This window comes from Mus musculus, chromosome 9, assembly GCF_000001635.26.
Source record: "Mus musculus strain C57BL/6J chromosome 9, GRCm38.p6 C57BL/6J".
Taxonomy (NCBI): domain Eukaryota; kingdom Metazoa; phylum Chordata; class Mammalia; order Rodentia; family Muridae; genus Mus; species Mus musculus.
Window position 1 is genome coordinate 114,392,325 of NC_000075.6, and position 21,480 is coordinate 114,413,804.

Consider the following 21,480-nt stretch of genomic DNA (forward strand, 5'->3'; position numbering starts at 1 on the left):
TTAACAGCCGGGCTAGGTGGCGTACGCCTTTAATCCCAGCACTCTGGAGGCAGAGGCAGGCAGATTTCTGAGTTCGAGGCCAGCCTGGTCTACAGAGTGAGTTCCAGGACAGCCAGGGCTACACAGAGAAACCTTGTCTCAAAAAAACAAAAACAAAAACAAAAAACAAAGCTGCAGAGATGGCTCAGTGGTTAAGAACAGTCTTCCCTCCCAGAGATCTTGGGTTCGATTCTCAGCATGCACATGGTGCCTCACCACCTCATGTGACTCTATTTCCGGGCATTCGATTCCCTCTTCTGGCCTCTGTAACCACCAGGCCCATGTGTGGTACACCAGGCAAGCAAAATACCTCTGGACGCAAGCTTTTAAAAAATTAAAATTGTAAAAAATGGCTGAGTACTTACCTAATATGTGCGAGGTCCTGGGTTTGGTTCTCAGAACTAGGGAGGGTGGGTATTTGTCTGACCTACATTATGTAGCTGCGTTAAAACATCATGGCCAAAGGCAACTTGTACATAAAATAGTTTATTTGGCTTGCAGGTCACAGTCCAGCAGCAGCAGCCAAGGCAGGAATCTGGAGGCAGGCACTGACGCAGAGCCATAGATGAATTCTCCTACTGCCGTGCTCCCATGACCTGCTTAGCTTGGTTTATTTATCTATCTATTTATTTATACCACCCAGGACTCAGGGCTGGCAACACCCGCAGTGAGCTGGGCCCTCCCACATCAGTCATTATTCAAGAAAATGCCCCCAAAGACTCGCTAGTAGGCCAACCTGATAGGGGCATTTTCTAAATCGACGTTCCCTCTTTTCAGATGACTCTAGTTTGTATTCAGTTGATAAACAAATTAACTAGCACAGAGTTCTGCGGCTGTGATTAAACACTGGCCACAAGCAATTTAGAGAGGAAAGTGTCTATTTTATACCTCCAGGTCGTAGCTATCGTTGAGGGACGTCAGGACAGGAATTCATGGCCGGTACCGTTGAAGGATTTTGCTTTTTGGCTCACTCAGGCTCATACTGGCTTTCTTTTCTTTTACTTTTAAATATTTATTTGTTTGTTTGTTTGTAGTCAGGGTATCACTGCATAGCCCTGGCTAGCCTGATACTATTTAGACCAGGCTGGCCTCCTAAAACTCACAAGATATATATGTGTGTGTGTGTGTGTGTGTGTGTGTGTGTGTGTGTGTGTGTGTGTGTGTAAAAATATAAATATGTGTGTGTGTGTGTGTGTATGGGGTAAAAAGCATGTGCCACCATACCTGGCTTAGCTAACTTTCTTTCCCAGCTCAGAACCATCCACCCAAGGAATGGTGCCCTCCATCACAGTAGGCCAGGCCCTCCTACAGCAATTAATAATCAATACACTGTGTCACAGGCATGTTCACTGATCTAGACAATTCCTCAGCTGAGGCTTCTCTCAGACCATGTTTGGCTGTGTCGAGAAGACAAGAACACTGGGCTTCTCAGACCTTATGTCTGATATGTTATCCCTGGGACTTGGGGCCTGGTATGGCCAGACCTTCTGATCTTTCAAGAACACCTGGAAATGCAGATTATGTCATCCTCTGGTTGTACGTTGACAACTATAGAAGTTAAATTACACTCGAGACACTAGTGGGCTAACATGCCTTGTGCCAAATCAATAACTCGTTGGGCCCCATGTAGTTATAACATTTGATGTAGACAGAATACCACTGTGATTATTCAGAGACTAGGAGAGTCACACCTGCAGGGGTGGCTGTAAACTCAGAGAGTGGCATAACCTAGGGAGCTTCCCTGAAGAAGAAACAGAAACATGGGGAGAGACCAAACGTACCAGAAACTAACCAACCGGAAGGAGAAGGAGAGGAGGAGGAGGAGGAACAAACAAGGAGCTGGAGAGATGGCTCAGTGGTTAAGAGCACTGAGTGCTCTTCCAGAGGTCCTGAGTTTAATTCCCAGCAACCACGTGGTGGCTCACAACCATCTAAAATGGGTGTGTCTGAAGACATTGAGAGTGTACTTACATTAAAACAAATAAAACTGGGCGTGGTGGCTTTGTTAGGCCGGGTGTGGTGGCACACACCTTTAATCCCAGCACTCAGGAGGCAGAGGCAGTGGATTTCTGAGTTCAAGGCCAGCCTGGTCTACAAAGTGAGTTACAAGACAGCCAGGGCTACACAGAGAAACCCTGTCTCGAGAAAAAAACAAAAACAAAAACAAAAAAATAACTCTGTTTTTAACGAAAGGAAAGAAACCTTAAAGATAACAGCTGAAAGATACAAGGAAGCACATGCTCTCACACATGAGAAAACAAGAAAAAAAAAAATGGGGAGACAATTGGAGTAGCTGTTTTTGTCCCGAAGCAGGCATCCAGTGGGGCCTCGGGTGCTGTCAGACAGTTCAGACTCCTGAAAGGACAAATGTGGGTAAAGCTATCCCAGCAGCTCCCACTGTCTTACGCACAAGCCGGTTCCTGACACAGGGCTATCAACTTTTACTGATCGTTTATTTCAAAACTTTATCTTTTCACCAATTTATAACTAAACACTTTGTTCAGTTGCACAACTTAGCCCCGAGAAGACGTGGAGCTCATGACTTACTATGCCAGGAAGTGAGAAAGATAAGAATCCCTGACACAGCAGAACTTCCCACATTTTTAGCTGACAAGTGGGTGAGGGGCCTGGCTTGGTCTATTTGAAATTATTAATTTATATTTGAGGACACACACACATGCGGCTACTTGCACGTAGACACTGGTGGGCAGCTTGTGGGAATTGGTCCTTTCCTTCCACTCTGTGGGCTCTAGGGATCAAAGTTAGTGCCCCCGTGTCACTGAGCCATCTTTCCTGCTATCTTAGGGGTTTACTGCTGTAAACAAACACCGTGACCAAGGCAACTCTTATAAGGACAACATCTAATTGGGGCTGGCTTACAGGTTCAGAGGTTCAGTCCGTTATTATCAAGGTGGGAGCATGACAGAGCCCAAGGGGGCATGATGTAGAAGGAGCTGAGAGTTCTACATCTTCATCTGAAGGCAAACAGGAGAGGACTGACTTTAGGCAGCTAAGAAAAGAGTCTTAAAAGCCCACAGTCACAGTGACACTCCTCCTCCAAGGCCACGGCCACACCTACTCCGATAAGGCCACACCTCCTAATAGTGCCACTCCCTGGGTCAAGCAAATTAAGACCATACCACACCTGCCCTGTGCTTGTTTGTTTTGAGCCTCTCATTCTACAGCTAGGGCTGGCCTTAAACTTGCAGTCTTCCTGCTCCAGCCTTCCAAGGTGTGAATCATCATGACTGGTTTATTTATGTATATACGTTTTAAGTAACTTTTAATTTTCCATTTTGTATGTGTGCGCTTGTGTGTGCGCACACGTGTATCGGTGTGTGGAGTTTAGAAGTTGACATCTGGTGTCTTATTCAGTCACTCACCACCTCCTTTTTGTTGTGGTGAGATCTTTTGAACCTGGAGCTCACTGATTTGGGAAGATTGACTGGCCTAAAGGCCTTAGGGCCCTCTGTGTGTTCCCCAAAACCGGGATGATAAGAGTGCTGCTGTACCCAGATTTTTATCTTTTTACAGCATGATTTCTGAGAATTCAAATTCAGGAAATAAATATTCAGCTTGTAGGGATTAGAACTTTATGTCAGATAAAACAAGGTACAAGATGGGTTGATACCATAGGACCAGAAAGACAAATAGAAAGATTAAAGCCATATGTGGCTAATAGAACCATGAATTTATGGGGTCATGATTTATTGTAGCAATGGAAAACACAGATTAACATTCCTCGGATCTCAGAAACAAATCATGAAATAAAGAATGGTTCTGAGAGAAATATTAAAAGGTCTTATCAAGAACACCCACAGACTGTCCAGGTTGTACATAAGCAAGACACACAACTGCAAAGAGACTGGATAGTAGGAAAAAAGACCGGGGAATTAAATCATCCGGATACATTGACCTCAATGGAAACCAGGATGTGTTACATTGTTACAATATGTTACATGGGGAGGAGGTTTTGACTTTGTATCCACAGGAGACCAAAAGCTGTATGTTAAGACCTAGGTAAAATATTAAGGCCTAGATATAATGTTAAGGCCTAGCTGTTAACTGGCTAGCTGGTCAGTTTGTGCTGTTACTAATATTATAAGGTCACATATGTCTCTGCTGTTACAAAGACATTTTCAAATGCCAAGATTGATTACGTATTCTGTTATGTTCTGTGCCCTTGGAAGCCAGTCATGATAGACGACATTAGACCTGCTTTGTATGTTACCCACAATAAGCTTGGACCCAAACCAACCCCCCAGCAGCATTTCCTGCCCCTTTGTATAAGCTTTTATGGTGTTTGCTTTTGTAAGCTGCCCCTGGGATGGACCCCAACATAAGAGAGATACCTGAACTAGTATAAGAAACTATTTGGAATAAGGCTTCCATTTTGAGCAGAAATCAAGTACAGTTTAAATTCCGGAGACCTCCCTGGGAACTGACACCCTGCTATGGCAGAAAGAGACATAGACATGGGTAACCAACATCTTAGTTGACAAGTTAAGACATGAATGTTAGACGAGTCCCATCCTGGTTGACAAGTTAAGACATGAATTTGTTAGACAAGGCAAGTCCTCTGTCACAGTTGAATACCCCAACCAATGGAAACAGGATAAGTGAACATGAAGACACATTCCTAAGGAAGTCCCATATCCCTAAATTCTGATTGGTGAAATAGGTTGGCACAGATGTTTGTAGATCTCAGGCTTAAAAAGCCCTATAGGATCTCAACTCAAGGTCACAGTTCAGCTCTTGAGCCTGGAAGGTGGACCTGATCGATCAGTCTTGGGGTGCGGCATTCATTAAGCCACCCCTATTTGGCTGAGATCAGTATCAGCGGTTTGTGTGGTGATTCCCAGACCCCATCACAGTGGCTGCCATCACGATTGATAAAGATTAGATTTGAACAGGAGAGATCTCCTGAATAAGGAGAGGTGATAGTTCATCAGACAGCTTGGTCATTCAGTCCAAACTAACTTATAAAGACTAACAAATGCCTTTCATTTGGTCAAGCATGAAAAAAAATGAAATTAAAAAATCAGATTTTTGAATGATATTTACTAAAGGCAACTTGCCTTACTGGCATGAAATAAAAGATGGGTTTTCTTAAACCATGTTTCTTGATTCAATGTTAGAATGTTAGATTGTAGATTGCCGTGTGACCCAGGCCACCTTGGACATCAGCTTTTGAGTTTTCACTATAAAGGATATGTTTGTTGTTTAGTATCAAAAACACCGTTAAGAGACTTAGAATATTTTAAGTAAATTCAAAGGGTTATTACAATTCCAACTTGTTTTCTAAATCTCTAAGAGTTGGAGTGATTTGGAACTAAGATAAAATATTTGAGCAGAGCAGTGATAGCCATGCCTTTATCCCCAGGAGAGACAGGTGGATCGCTATAAGTTAGTTGTTTTCTAAATCCAAGAGTTACAGTGAACCAGGTGGTGGTGGTGTAGGCCTTTAATCCCACCATCCAGGGACAAAATTCAAATATGGACCCTAATGAGTATGTTTGTACACTAGAGAAATCACATATCATATTTACAGCTTATAACCCTCTACAGGGTTACTAGAAATGCAGCTAATACCCAATGGGGACAGGGACAAAGAGCAGCTTCTGTGACTGCTGCTAAGCTCCTCTCTGTCATGCAACTCTGACCAGTACTGAGCCAGATGATACCCTGATTATGAGTATCATATTTATTGGTGACTTAGCAACTGGGGACATGTCTTCACAAAGCAAAAAGGAGTCCACCAACATTTGCCTGTTGACTTCTAATGCAAATGCTTTCCATATATGGAAAATAAATATTCTGTCTTTAAGAAACAAATCTGGACATTTTACTACGCGGCGTGGAGAACCTTATACTCAGTCGGTGCCAACCACTCTGTGGTCATAAGGGTGGGTCTGCCAATGATGGATTGGATCTGTTTGAAGGTAGAGTCCTTTGAAGGCTTAGCTATGGAAAGGGAGGTATTACAGTGGGACTGGTACCTATGTGAATTCTTCATGACCAGGATGTGGTAGCAAAGGGTCTACACCTTCCTGCACAGAGAAAATAGCTCATATGCTTATATTCCCGACCGTAAATTGCTCATCCCTCCCCAGAAAGAGGCACCTATTGAACTGTGGGGACCAATGGAATGATCACAACATTTGGCTAATGCGCTATTTAGTGATGTTTCATCAACCACTGATGAAACCAAAACTTATGGAAAGTGGCAGCCTGTAGACCGGGGGATGGAATGGCCATCACTGAGGAAGGACCACAAAATCAGTGCAGCACTATTGCCTGTAAGACAAACCACTAGGAAAGCAAAGGGAAGATGTCTGTCTTCTCTAATTCATGTGCAATGGTATAGCAGCTATACGGCCATCAAAACGGAAAACCACTAACTGATGGATAAATGGCAAAGATATCTGGTCCTGGTTGTTGGGGGACGGAGGGACAGAAATGGAAGCAGGAAAACCTAACAAACTTAGCAAAGATATCAAATTATGTGTAGCCCATACAGGCAAGAGAGTCAAAATGTCCAAAAATAATGAAACAGTGTAGAAACATCCCCTGTGTGGAAATTTACTAGAGGACACATCAGGTCTAGAGATGTCTATCTAGAGTGGCATGTAACCCAGGCTAGCCTCTTATTTGTGGAAATCCTTCTGCCTCCCCCTATAGAGCATTAATGATTACAGGTGAAAGCCACCACACCACAGTGGCTTAGACCACCAAAGACAGAGCTAAAATGTCATGGACAAACTGGAGATCCAGGTGAGAAGATGACAGGAGTTCATTTAGAATCCAGTGAAGGAGTTAGTCTGTCAATAACCTAATTTAACTACATGTTCTACCTATCAAAACACACTGTGAGAGTGGACAAGGCAGTATACACCTCCCATCTTAGCATCTAGGAGGCAGAGGCAGGCAAGTTCTCTGTTTCACATAGAATCTCAGGGCAGCCAGAGCTGCATAATAAAGGCCCTGTTTTATAGAACTAAAACAACCACTGAACCATAGTAAGTTCAAGGACAGCCTTGAGATCCTGTTTTTTAAAAAAATTCAAATTTTGGGCTGGGCGTGATGGTACACACCTTTAATCCCAGCACTTGGGAGTCAGAGGCAGGCAAATTTGAGTTCAAGGCCAGACTGGTCTACAGAGTGAGTTCCAGGACAGCCAGGGCTACGCAGAAAAACCCTGTCTCGAAAAACCAAAAAAAAAAAACCAAAAAAAAAAACAGCTTTATTTAGGATATTTATTTGTATATTAGTATATATGACCCCGTGTGTGAATGCCCACATGTGTGTATGTGCGCCATGGTGTACATGTGGAGGTCAGAGAATGATATCTGGTGTGTGTCCTGCTCTGAGGCCGTTTGTCCTACTGTTCTCCTTTGCATAACCCAGGCTACCTGGCCCCAGAGTTCAGGATTCGCCCATCTCACTGTAGGAGTGCTGCGCTGTGCAGGTTCTGAGAGTACTCACTCCCGCCTCCCTCTCACATCGTCGTGCCCCACCCGTATCCCCACCCCAAACCCTCTATCACTAAAAACAACTACCAGCCCAGTCTTCAGGCTATCTTCTAGAGTTCCAGGCCAGCTAAAGATACACAGTGAGGCCGGGCGTGGTGGCGCACGCCTTTAATCCCAGCACTTGGGAGGCAGAGGCAGGCGGATTTCTGAGTTTGAGGCCAGCCTGGTCTACAAAGTGAGTTCCAGGACAGCCAGAGCTACACAGAGAAACCCTGTCTCAAAAATCCAGAAAAAAAAAAGATACACAGTGAGAAGCTGCCTCAGAAAAACAAACAGAAAGAAAGAAGGAGAGAGAGAGAGAGAGAAGGAAAGAAAGAAAGAAAGAAAGAAAGAAAGAAAGAAAGAAAGAAAGAAAGAAAGAAAGAAAGGAAGAAAGAAAGAAAGAAAGAAAAAGGGGATTTAGGGGTGTGGCCCAATAGTAGAGTACTTGCCTAGAATTAATGAGGACCTGAGACTCACCGATAGCATTGCAAAAAGTAAGTGAAATAAATAAATAAATAAATAAATGAGATAATGCCTAAAATAAATGAATATTGTTATTGACTACAACTCATTAAAGCTGGGAAAATCTCATGTATATTTAAGTCAACGTCAACTAAAGCAGAGGTGATGACCCATGGCTATACTTCCAGCATTCAGGAGGCAGTAGGCGGAAGATCAGAAGTTGCCAGAGGGAAGGGCTACTGTTCTCATTAAAAATCAGGGCACTTCAAAATAACTTGGCCATAGCTGAGTCACACTTAGAATTCCTCTGTAACCTACTACAGTGCTTCTTCACCTTTGCTTTCACTGAACCTCGGAGCTGGGTCCGGGTCTAGGACTTCAGGGTTTCTGGGCTGGGGCCCAGAGTCTGCATTTCCATGTTTAAGTCTCGTTGGCCTGTGGACCACACCTTGTGAATGTTAGACCACGTGCTAGGGAGAGTTTTAGGGGCTAGGCTTCTAAGGCCAGAGCACTGAGGACTGACTGGCTGGTTTCCTCTTCCCTGCTCAGTTCTTTTCTGGCAGCCGGGACAGGCTGAAGGCCCCTGTGAATGGCCAGCCCCTGAACTTCATCATTGCTCATTCAGGGGTGCCGCCATTCCGGAAGGAAACACAGTTGTGGGAGATGCATAGACCACAGCTGCTTCTGAGTCACGTGGCCTACAGAGGCTGGACCTCCACTCGCAGCACAGAGCCTCGGGGCGGGGCGGAGCTGGGGGCGGGTCCTGGCATAGGGTCCTCAACAACCCCCGGAGGTGCAGCGGCTGGCCAGAGCGCCCACTGCCTAACGGAGAGACCCCATCGTGGCGCGATCATGCTCCGGGTCCCCCTGTGTACGCCGCTCCCGCTCCTGGCACTGCTGCAACTGCTGGGCGCTGCGCACGGCATCTATGTAAGTCTCCGGTGCCACCGCGCGGGGACGCTCCGCCGCTGGGAAGCGGGCAGAGGCCGAGGAAAGCCGCGGCTCTGCAAAGTCGGGATCCGGGTTACCCTCGATCACCCGCTCAGAGCAGGCAGGCCGCCGAGGCGCAGGCAGTGGTCGGGCCTCCCGTAGGAGGCGGGCCGGACGGGCGGGGCGCGCGTCCTTCCTGGTTGCTGGCGCGCGTGGGTTCCGCTGCGGCGGTCCCGTGTGCACGGACCTGCTTCCCGGTTTGTGCAGCGCGGTCGGGGGCTAGCTGAGGTGCGCCTGAGTCTTTCCAGCTTCGGTTTCTGGGGAGAGGGGTCCAGGCTGCGCGGGGCTGCTAGAGGGCTCCGCGGGCAGTGGCGTGGGGCGCGATCCTTGCGGAGTTCGGGCTTCATGGAACGCTCCGGAAGGAGAAAAAATGGGGTCAGGAGTGGCTCCTGCAGTGGGGTCACAGGAATATTCGCTTTCAGAGACTTCTCCCTTTTCAAACATACTGTTCATGTTTCTCGCTAGCCACCTGCTGGCTGCTTTTAGTTTGAGGTGTGCATCGCCTTGTTTGTTGGAAGCCTTTTTCTTCTTTTAGGGTTTGGCGGTGCGGGAGGAGGGTGGGAAGAGGCCAAGTGCTACAGGCGAGGTCTGGGTGGCAGGGCAGTGGCTGAGGCGCGTGGGACACGCACCTGGGGAGGTCTGCACCGAACCTGCGAAGGGGACAGGGCGTGGTGGAACGGGGCTCCTACTCATTTGCACTTTGAGCGAGTCACCTTGGGGCCCTCCAGATGGACTGAGTCGGGTAAGTTCAAGTACTTGGTAGTAGACTTTGAACCTTGTAGACTTGTAAAAATTACACTCTTGGAAATGGCACACGTTTATCTAAAACCAGAGTTGAAACTTGTTTAAGTTTCTGGAAAACAGTTGCTGAAAATGCTTTCGATTAAGGAGAACGAAAATTTAGTGCCGGCTGCTCCGTCAGAGCTTGAGGTCTTGAGAACCAGTGGGCAGAGGCTCCAACAGGTAGGGGAAAGGAACCCATATATCTGGAGTGTCAGGATGGGCAGGAAGAGATAAGGATTTATGGAGGTGTCACCAGTCTGATGTAAGTCACCAGGCAAGAAATTGAGGTGCCCTGTGAGAGCCGAACCCTGAGACGCTGCTTTGTGATCTCCGCGGGAATTCTTAATTATGTAGCTATCCCTCTTGAGCAGTTAGATTAGAGCCAAGAAATTCCAGCCAACTGGCTTTCAGTTATTTTTGTTTGTTTGCATCTGCAACGTTAACTCTCAAACTTCAGACCTAGATTAAAAATTAAAGCCGGGTGGTGGTGGTACACACCTTTAATCCCAGCACTCGGGAGGCAGAGGCAGGCAGATTTCTGAGTTCGAGGCCAGCCTGGTCTACAGAGTGAGTTCCAGGACAGCTAGGGCTACACAGAGAAACCCTGTCTCTAAAAACAAAACAGAACAAAACAAAAAAAAATAAAATGTGTGTGTGGGGTTGTTTAGTTTTGGGGGGGGAGTTGGTTTTGTTTTTTTTTCCTTTTTCAAGACAGGGTTTCTCTTTGTAGCCCTGGTTGTCCTGGAACTCACTCTGTAGAGCAGGCTGGCCTGGAAGTCAGAGATTCTCCTGCCTCCACCTCCTCCTCCTCTCCCTCCTCCTTCTGTTGTTGTTGTTGTTAGATTTATTTATTTTTCTATGTGACTATACTGTAGCTATCTTCAGACACACCAGAAGAGGACATTGGGTCCCATTACAGATGGTTGTGAGCCACCATGTGGGTGCTGGGAATTAAACTCAGGACCTCTGAAAGAACAGTCCATATTTTTAGCTGATAAGCCATCTCTCCAGTCCCCTCCTGCCAAACCGATTGCACATTAACAAGCAATACACTTGTATGAAGATATGTCTCTCCGTTTTGGGCTAGAGCTGTAATTACTTTAAGAGAAGTCTATTCTTTTGAGTTTGGTTTTTTTTTTGTTTTTTTTTTAAAAGATTTATTTATTTATTATATGTAAGTACACTGTAGCTGTCTTCAGACACTCCAGAAGAGGGAGTCAGATCTCATTAAGGATGGTTGTGAGCCACCATGTGGTTGCTGGGATTTGAACTCCGGACCTTCGGAAGAGCAGTCGGGTGCTCTTACCCACTGAGCCATCTCACCAGCCCCTTTTGTTTTTAATGAGAAGTTCTCATGAACCCTGGCTGGCCTCAAACTTGGTATGTAATCAAACATAGCCTTGGACTTTTGACGATTCTGCCTTTACCTCCTGGGGGCTGGGAGGACCTGGGTGCACCACCATGCCCTGTTTCTGTGGTGCTGAGAGTGGAACCCGGGCTTTGTTCATGCTAGGTCCTCTACAAATTGAGCTACATCCCCAGGCCCAGAAATCAGAATCTTACGTTGCCGTTTGCAATCTGCAGTCAACTCAGATTTTGTTGTTTTTGGAAAACTGTATTATCCACGCACTGGAAGTGTGAAAGTGAGGTTTTACTGTTACATGTTTACATGTAATGACATTTGCAACGGTGCTTTGCTGTTGTTACGAAAACAGTTTTGACTCATGAGAGACTTTCCCCAGACGATATGCTAACATCTGATCACTTAGAATAATAACTTTCCTATTATTAAAAAAAAAGAAAGAAAGAAAACAGACTGGGGACGGGGGCCACTCGAGAAGCAGAAGCGGGAGTCTCAGCCGGGGCTACACAGAGAAACCCTGTCTCAAAAAAAAGGGAGGGGGGAGAATGAGAATGAATGAATGAATGAATGAATGAATATTAGAATATGGTTCATGCCCGTTGTGGGGAATCTTTAACCGTATGAAACACTGTTAAGCCAACAGTAGGAACTGAGGCTGGAGATGCGGTTTGGTTGGTAGAATGCCTGCTGGTGTGCATGAAACCCTCACATAAACCAACTGCATGGTAGAGCATGCCTGTAATCCCCGCACCTGTTGGGTGGAGGCAGGAGGATTGGAAGTTCAGGGTATCCTTGACCACACTGTGAATTCAAGGGCAGCTTGGACTACGTGAGACCTGACCCAAAAGGTCATGTATCACGTCGTGAGTGCCGTGAGTGCGGTGCGTTTTAACAGCAGAGCCTGGCGGCTCACTGGTGTTTGAGTGGCTTGGATTTGAGGCAGGTTGGAGCTGTGGCCGCGGTCCGTGGGCTTTGGTTGAGTGGGAATGAGAATGCTCTGCTGATCTATCTATCCCATAAAGCTGACACCAGTTCCTGGTTGCAGGCGGAGCTGACCCGGAAGTCTCTCACTGGCCACTGTCCTTTCTCAGGAAGTCACTTGCCCCCCAGAGTCCACTGGCACTGAGCCTTGGGGGGGGACTCTTCAGGAGCTGAGAGAATGACGCTCTTCAGGCAGTTGTCGCTGGGCTCCAAGGCTGCCCTGGCTGCAGCCACGGTCTTCCTGTCCATGATCCTCTCCCGCTCCTTTCTGGCTGAGACCCTTGAGCTCCAGGCCTGGCGCTGGCTGTTCCGCCTGCAGCTGATCCTGTTTGTAAACTCGATCATGCTCATTGGCTCCTCGTACATCTGGCGGAGCACCGTGAGCAACCTCAGCCATTCCCCTGCCGTGGAATCTACCTGTTTCCAGATTTGGAAGCTGGCTGTCATGGCGTTTCTGGCCCTGGCACATTCCAGCTTCTTCACCATGCTCTTCTTGGTGGCCGAGGAACCCTACATGTTTTCCTTAACAGCCTACTCCTGCCTGGGTGCCTACATCATCATGGTCTTCTTCCTTTGTATCTTGAATGCCATGGAGCAGGCCTACCAGTTCTTAGCCTGGCGCAGCGGTAGGGTGGTGGGCAGCCTGGACAAGACAAGGCACCTGGTGCTCAGGCCTGCGCTGGCAGTGGCCGTGACGGCGGTGCTCAGTACCATTGGCCTTCTGAATGCTGCCCAGCCCCCAGTGGTGAAAACCGTGGAGGTGCCCATCCATCAGCTGCCCGCCTCCATGGACAACCTCAAGATTGTGCTCCTTTCTGACATTCACTTGGGGCCCACAGTGGGCAGGACCAAGATGGAGATGTTTGTGAGGATGGTGAACAGGCTAGAACCAGACATCACAGTGATCGTGGGCGACCTCTCCGACTCGGAAGCCTCTGTCCTGCGGACGGCAGTGGCTCCTTTGGGCCAGCTCCATTCCCGCCTTGGCACCTACTTCGTCACGGGTAATCACGAGTACTATACATCGGACGTCAGCAACTGGTTCACACTGCTGGAATCCTTGCACGTCCGGCCCCTACATAATGAGAATGTAAAGATTTCTGCCCCCGGGGACCCGGACAGTGCGGGGAGAGATAGAGAATGGGTCTGCTTAGCCGGCGTGGATGACATAGAAGCAGACATCCTTCACTACTCTGGGCATGGCATGGACCTTGACAAGGCTCTGGAGGGCTGCAGCCCAGACGATGCCACCATCTTACTGGCTCATCAGCCTCTGGCTGCCAAGAGAGCCCTCCAGGCTCGGCCAGATATAAACTTGATCCTTTCTGGACACACTCACGCAGGGCAGATCTTCCCCTGGAATGTCGGAGCCTATCTCCTGAACCCTTTCTTTGCTGGGCTCTACCAAGTGGGCAAGGCGACGTTTGTGTATGTTAGCCCAGGTACAGCCTACTATGGGATACCCATGAGGTTGGGGAGCAGGGCAGAAATCACAGAGCTCATCCTGTGGCGGCCTTCATAAACCTGCCCCGAAGGCCCTACCTTGCCTTGCCCTGCCCTGGCCTGACCTTCCTCCATCTCCTGCTCCGTCCCAGCCTTGCCAGCACGACTTTGGCCACAGTCTGCTGGGAACAGCGTTTGCAGTGGGGATGCCTGGCAAGTCCGGGCAGGCTTAACTCTTCAGATAATCAATTGCTTTTTGACGATACACCCGTGGGTCTGCTTGGCCATGGAAGTGCGAACATGCATTTGTTTTCCAGCTGCTGCAGAGAGGGGGTCCTTTTGCAGGGTGTGGGGTGGCTGGAAATGGTACTTCTTGACCAAACGCAGGGAGAGGCAGGAACGCTTGTCTCCTGTGGGTTTAGCCCGTTAGGGCTTGGGTGGGCTCTGGGATTATTTGATTAGAGATAGCTGGTTTGGGCATGGGCCATGTTGAGAGAGGCATCACCTCTCTGCTTGCCTGAGGAGAGTATCACTTTCCTCTTTGTCAATCAAGGTCACCTTTATCGAGGGCATCGGCAAGCCCCATTGAAACATGGGGACCTTTCTGTCTGCACCATGAGGGGTGCTGATTACTGTGCTGGGTGGCTGGGCCAGGGTGGCTTGAGATGAAATCATGGGGACTGTGGTAGGGGATGACTGCCATCCCTTAATGGCAGCTCTGAGTCCCTGTTCTGTGTAGTCTTTGTGTGAGATCATTTAGGAGAGGCTCCTTCTGTGTTTGGGGGTGAGGAAGGACACTGGGTGTGATGAGATACCTCTTTAAAAAAAGGCAGTGACAAATACTTCCCTAGATGGCCCTCCACTCCAGGTTCCAACTCAGTGTGCGAGGGGGAGCTGCCTCCTCCTAAAAGTTCACTCTACAGCCTGATGGTTTAGCATCTTTAGAGGTTACAGTGAACATGGGGTTCTATGTGCAGATAAACAAGACCCTAGAGCCCCACGTTCCCTTCAAAATAGTTCACTTGTTTGAGGAAGGCTTCAGTTCACTCATAGCTAGATGAGGGGAGGCCTCTAAGAGAGTCGCTCATTGCAGGAGGTCATCTGTTAAGTTCTGACTAGTTCATTGATTGGCACCTCCTACCCATCACACCAGCCAGGTTTGGGCCTGAGATTTTAGAGAGAAGCTGAGGTTTCTTGTCTACCCATAGGAAACCTGAAGCTGCCACGGGTATGACCCAGCTCTGCCCCTGCAGGTTGCCCCAGACCCCAGCTATGGAAAGACAGGACTGACCGTCTTACCTGCGTGGGGGGGTTCTAACTGATCTACCTTGGCCTCTGCCCACAGAAGCATAGGGTCATTCATAGGACTTCAGACCCACAAGGAAAACAAAAGGAGCTATCTTGTGCAGTGCCAGAAGATTTGTTGGTCTAGCCTTTGCCAGGGGCAAGAGAGACTTTGCCCTTCACATAGCAGAGAGCTAGCTAGCCCTAAGAAGGCTCTACTGAGATGTGTTTAAGAACATCTAGTCAGCCGGGCGTGGTGGCGCACGCCTTTAATCCCAGCACTCGGGAGGCAGAGGCAGGCGGATTTCTGAGTTCGAGGCCAGCCTGGTCTACAAAGTGAGCTCCAGGACAGCCAGGGCTATACAGAGAAACCCTGTCTCGAAAAACCAAAAAAACCCAAAAAAAAAAAAAAAAAAAAAAAAAAAAGAACATCTAGTTAGCTGAGGGTCCTCTGCCTGGAGGGGGGGCTTCCTGCTGCTTGTGAGAGAGAGTAGAAGCCTGGCAGTGACAAGACCCCCTAGATTCTTAGCTTCCATCATCCCAGAAATGGCTGTACTTCTTGGATCTACCTCAAGGCTGCTTTGCTGAGAGAATGCTGAAAGCTTGTACCTACAGTGAACACACAGTATAATGCTAATGTGCTAATCAGTGAACCAAGACCTGCTAAGGAACATTGCCAAGCACAAGTGCCAAGAATCAATCCAGTGGGTTGCCAATGGGTGGCGTGCTGCCCTCCAGCATAGCCCAGATGTCCATATGACACTAAGAGCCACCTTCCTGGTGAGTGCCTGAGTTTCTTACACGTACTCTGCTTCTGTAAATGGGCATTCTTCACTTCACCCTTTTGAATTTTTGGTGTGATGAGGTCTGGTGTGCAGGAGGCTGCTGACCCATTCTTGTCTCCCAGCAGGTAGGGTATTGACAGGGGACCATCTGATCCCTAAATCAAGCAAGCAAGCAAGCATACCTGTAATTCCCAGCACTCAGTGTTTAGAGACAGGAAAATTAGGAGTTCAAAGCTAGTAGTGAGTTTGAGGCCATCCTGGGCTACATAAGATCCTGTCTGGGGAGTGGGAGGAGGAAGAGAAATAAAGAGCTTTGCCTTGATACTGTGATGGGCTCATTCGCCTCTCACCCCAGACAGGAGTTCCGAGCACTAGGAGAGATTTTGTAAAGACCATGACCTGTTGTTGGGATTCTAGGAGAGGCCACCACTCCATACCTTTCAGTACCTTGCTCCCCCAGACTCCTCTGAGCACAGCCTACTCCTGCCACCCCTCCAACCTCATCCTTTCTCCATGTTCTCCATTTCTGCTGTTTCAGCCCTTTTGGGATCACGGCTGTCCTTTCTGTTCTCCTCAGCTTTGGAATTCATCAGACTGAGCCGTCTGGATCTTTCTCTTCAGGGCATTAGACCCATCCTGGGTCTCATTTTGATACTGTCACCTTGTGATCTGTGTGCACACATCGCCTATTTTGGCTTTCAGGTTGTTTTGTTGTTGTTTGTTTGTTTGTTTGTTTGTTTTTGAGGCAGGGTCCTGCTTTGTATACCAGATGGCCTTCAACTCGAGGCTATCCTCCTGCCTCTGCCTCCCCAAGAGCTGGATGCCAGCATGTGTCACCCCCACCTGGCTCCTTCATCCTCTCTGAACACAATGGGGTTGGGTTACCTCTCGGTGAGAGATAAACTTGCCTTGCAAGTCTGAGTCCCTGGGTTCAATCTCAGGACATCACAGAAAGGAAAAACAGCGGGACAGTGAGGTGTCTCAACAGGCGGCCTCACAAGCCTCACTTCAGTTCCATCTCTGGAACTCATGGTGGAAGGAGAGAACCAACCCCACAGAACTGTTCCCCGACCTCCCGCACGGATGCGGTGCCATGTGGGCCCACATTTACACACAACGCAGATACGGTAATAGAAAGAAAATAATTGCAACGAGATGAGACTGCCTGTTCTTCTGAAGGTCTGTATCCTAATAGAAGGGAAGTGATGATTCTGTGTTCTCATCAGGTCCTGTCTCCTTGATCTGTTTCTTCACCTTCTTCATGCCTTCCGGGCTCTCAAGCATGTTAGCACATGCGCAGTGTTCATGACATTTCCTTCTCTGTCCCCCATTGACTCCGTCCTAAGGAGGCCAGCTGCTCTGGAATTCAAACTCTTCTGCCCTCGTGCTGCCATGCCCGCCCTCTGACGGTCACTTTTATTTCTGTGGTTCCAGTTTTTCTATGCCCCATTTCCCTTCTGAATTCTGTTGTTGGGGTGTAGCTAAAGGGCTGACACTTGTGTTGCCAATTATCCGTTTTGCTTACTCTCCTGTGGTTTTCTTCTGCTCCCCATTCCATCCATCTCTGTTCTGTTTGTTCTCTTGTTTTGTGTTGTTTGGAGACAGGGTCTCAGGGTGTAGCCCTGGAATTCACTGCATAGACCAGGCTGGCCTACGAGGCCAGGAGAGCTGTCTGACTCTCCATGCCCAGTTCTTTCTCTAATTTCTTGAGGAAGTGCCACTTTATAGTTCTATGTTTGAGGCAAAGTCTGAAAAGGTTCAGTATACTGTGCGGGCTACTTCTCTTTAAGTCTGTAGTGTTCCTCTCACTCATGAGTGCGTGTGTGTGTGTGTGTGTGTGTGTGTGTGTGTGTGTGTGTGTGTGTTTAGTACTAATATGGAGGTCAGAGGACAGGTCCTCTTCTTCCTGTGGGTCTCTGGGATCAAACTCACATTCTGCCAAGCGCCTTTACTTAGCTATTATTATTATTATTATTATTATTATTATTATTAGTCACGTGTTGGTCTGTGTGTCTGCATGTGGGCCTGTGCCCATGAATGCAGATGCCGAGGGAGCTGGAGGATGGGGGCAGCGATGGCAGGAGGTTGTGAGTGCCTGACGCTGAGCCACCAAACTCACTGTTGCTCCATCTCCTGCTTCCTATTTTTGTTTTTAAAACGATACCTCTGTCTTTTTCCCCCACAGAAGGACAGGATTAAGCTAATCACTGGTGAGGAGAGCGCAGGAGGGTTAGGGTCCAGACACAAGTGCCCGTCGCTCTTGGTGTCCTCCATTCTGCTGTCCCCTCCCTCCCCGTGGCAGTGTCCTCTCTTTAGCCAGGTGTTTCAGATGTGAAGGAAAAAAAGTTTTTGACGCAAGACACATAAAACAAGCAAGATGAGTAAGTATAGGTGTGTGGTAGAGCAGGTATCCACAGATCTGTCCTGGGGCCATTTTCGCCGAGAACTTCAGTTGCTTCACTCCACCAGCCTGTTGGAAGGACATCCTGACCACAGCAGCCTCTGGACTCCCGGCCATCTGAAGTCACTCTTGGCTTGGGCCTTAAGTGTGCAGAGCCCTTCCTCCCCCTCTTTCCATAGCCCTGGGTCTCTGGTGAAACAGCTGAGTTTTTCCACCCTGGGGCTGAGGTGCCCCTTTCAGGAACTCCGCGGGCCCCTGGGGTGAGTTGGCAGGGCTCGTGGGGTGTGACTAGATACCCACTGGATTGGAACTTCCCAGCTTCCTCCCAGAAAACCTGGAGACAAGGCCTTGCTTGACCATTTAATTTATAATGACCCTTAACCTGTGATGTCACCAAGCTGCTTTGACTCAAGTCCAGGAATGTGCACGGGGGATGCAGATTTGTTTTTAGCACCGAGGACTAGAACTCTTCGGGGAGATGTTCGGGGTACCCAGAGACACTTGTACTGTGTTGTGGTTAGTGTTCTATTTTATTTTTTTTAAGATGCTTATAACTGAAGATATCACACTGGTCGGTACTAGACCCCTGATGAGTACTTGATCTGAGGGTGTCGTGGGCGTACTGCCTTTTTTTTTTTTTTTTAAACCTCCAGTATTATTATATGCATTGTGTGTGTAGTGGGGGTGGGGACTCCAGGGGACCTGAACATCCATTATGGCTGTGCTTGCAATTTGTGTTTTGTTTTGTGTTCCTGTGGCTATGCACTTTGTAAAAACACTGATGCCACTACACCCTGCAAGTGTGAAATAAAGATTTCTCTCTTCATGATCACAATTCGGTGTCCATTCTTCAGAAGGGACTGGGCAAACTTGAGGGATTTTTTCTTTTAACTACTAGGAGCTAGTTTCTTGTCTTTCCTTTTCTTCTTTTGCATTCTTCCTTCCTCCCTCCCCTCCCTCCCTCCCTCCCTCCCTTTCTATACTCTTCTCTCTTCTCCACTCCTCTCCCTTTTCCCTTCCTTCCCTTCTGCTTCCTCTTCTCTTAAAGAAATTATTTACACATATGTGTGTACCTGTGTGTTTATGTGTGCCGTGTGTGTGCAGTGTCCATAGAGGCCAGCAGAGGGCATCAGGTCCTCTAGAGCTGGCGTTCTAGGTGGCTGTGAGCTGCCTAACATGGGTGATAGGAACTGACGGGGGGGGGGGGGAGCCTCTGGATGAGCGGTGAACGTTCTTTTTACCCCTAAGCACCTTTCTGACCCTCATCCCTTCCTCCCACCTCCCCTCCTCCTGCCTCCCATTTTCTAATAACCTCATATGTATCAATGGTGCTGTGGCTGGACATTTAGGTTGGATCTGCTTGGGCCCTTCAGTGTTGAGAGTGGATTCTCCCCGTTCAGCTTGGCAGTGAAGGTGAGAAATGACCATCTGTCCGTTAGTCCCCACCTCTGCTGCTGTCCTTACTGAGAACCCCCCCCTCCCGGAGCAAATAGCACAATGCTGTTCATGCATTGGGTGAGCAGGAAGGTCTACTGATGTCCAGTGACGTCATGTATTATGGCTACCACAAAACAGCTGACAAAGGGAACTTAAGGAGTGAAGGGTTTATCTAGTCTGACTTACTCAAAAGTATTACATTTGTTAGTATGTGTATGTGTGTCTGTGCATGTGCACATGCATGCATGTGTGTGCATGCTACAGAGTACATGTGGCGCTCACAGGGCAACTTTCCCCAAGTCAGTCCTTTCCACCATGCAAGTCTTGGGGAATGAAGCTCAGGTTGCCAGGCTTGGTGGTCAGTGTCTTTACCCTGTGTGCCGTCTCACCACCGGCCCTCTTGGCTCACAGTTGAAGGGGGTACAGTCCATCCTGGCTGGGGAGGGAGTGTGGTGAGGTACGGTCATGCTGCCTGAGTAATCAGAAAGCCGAGAGGGAACAGGAAGTAGAAATGGTCTATAAAACCTCAAACCTGCCCTCAGTGAGGGTCCCTCCAGCAAGAGTCGGTCTGCCTTCCAAATGTTCCTCAGCCTTCCAAAACAGAGCCGTTGCCTGTGGACTGGGTGTTTGGACTCTGTGCCTATGAGTGGCATTTCACATTCAAACCTGTAACATATGTCCTAACAGTTGTGGTCTCATGTGACCTGGAGCTGGGCAGTGACTGTAGCTCCTGAGGTGAGAGATGGTGAGTACTACTTCCTGCCTGCCCACAACAGACTGCTTTTGTGTCAGACAGACATTTTTGTTTGAAAAGATTTCTACATGGTCAACAAAGCAAGTGCTGGAAAGCCATGCTTCCGTTTCCTATATAACCCACGCCTGTGTTGTAGCTGCTCTTAGAGCCATGCTGCTATAAATAACCCAGTGTTGTCCACCGTGGCGCTTCCGTTAGCAGGCGCCCGCAGGTGAGTCAGATGGGGTGCGATAGAGATGACCTTAAGCCTTGATGGAGGAGAACCTCGTAGCTATTCTTCCAGGAGGAGTGTGGTCTCCTCCGGGTTTTTCTTAAGGAAGAGACGGAGAGTAGAAGGTTCTGGAACTTTCACTGCACCCATAAAAGAAAGTCCTCATACGTGGTGAGGGTTGTGCTGGCTGTTAGTTTGGCCCCGCTTTGCATTCAAGCCAAGGAAGTAATGTTAGGACACACTCTCACTTCTGGGATCCACTGTGTGAGGGACTTGGGCCTTCGGGGAGAGGGATGGCCTGACACAGTTCGTAGCATGAGTGTTGGCTTAAGCTGTACTAACAATACAGGTAGTTAATCCTTGTGCAAGCGATCACACCGTAGGGTCCTTCCTTCAGGGGCTAGTCACCCCTCCCTTTAAGCAGTGTGTCAGGAAACTGACTCAAAGCTGGGCCTTGGGAAAAAGCTCCTCAGCTTTCGATGTTTACAATGGTCCCCCTCGATAATGCCAGGATGTCGCTGTCAGCGATGAGGGCCCAGTGTCATGGCAGTGTCTTGTCCTCATTCATCTACTGAGAACTCTATGTGCTGTGGGGCTTCTAAAGTTACCAAAGCATTTCTATTTATTTATTTACTTATTTATTTATCATATTTACACTGTAGCTGTCTTCAGACTCTCCAGAAGAGGGAGTCAGATCTCATTACGGTTGGTTGTGGGCCACCATGTGGTTGCTGGGATTTGAACTCAGGACCCGTGGAAGAGCAGTCAGTGGTCTTAACCTCTGAGCCATCTCTGCAGCCCCACCTTATGCATTTCTGACTGAAAGTACGTCCTCTGGGCCTCCTGAAGCATATATGGTCTATATAGTCTGACAGTGGGTTGCCCCTTCCCTGAACCGACCACTCCATTGCTCCCTCGGTCATAGGCAGCCCTGGTTTCTTCTCTCCCTTCCTGCAAACTAGTGTCATGTGTGTGTCCAAGAAACCATCCCATGAGCTTAGGTATTAGAGCTGACATCAAGGTAAGAGTTGGT

The 21,480-nt window shown here is 48.2% G+C and overlaps 2 protein-coding genes across 4 annotated transcripts in view; both read left to right on the plus strand.

Moving 5' to 3' along the window:
* The first annotated feature begins 8,753 nt into the window (after nt 1-8,753).
* The window catches only part of Glb1 (galactosidase, beta 1), a 73,302-nt gene continuing 60,575 nt past the window's right edge, over nt 8,754-21,480 (plus strand). For all 3 annotated transcript variants that reach the window (NR_108101.1, NR_108102.1, NM_009752.2), the window contains exon 1: nt 8,754-8,945. Coding sequence is in view for 1 of the 3 variants with exons in the window: in NM_009752.2 (NP_033882.1) it covers nt 8,868-8,945 (78 nt within the window). In the remaining 2 variants the exon portion in view is untranslated. The remainder of the gene's footprint in view (nt 8,946-21,480) is intronic.
* Tmppe (transmembrane protein with metallophosphoesterase domain) lies at nt 8,771-18,877 on the plus strand. The gene is made up of 2 exons (NM_001200002.1): nt 8,771-8,945; nt 12,197-18,877. Exon 2 carries the CDS (start codon nt 12,311-12,313, stop codon nt 13,652-13,654), a length of 1,344 nt encoding a protein of 447 aa, NP_001186931.1. The 5' UTR covers nt 8,771-8,945; nt 12,197-12,310; the 3' UTR covers nt 13,655-18,877.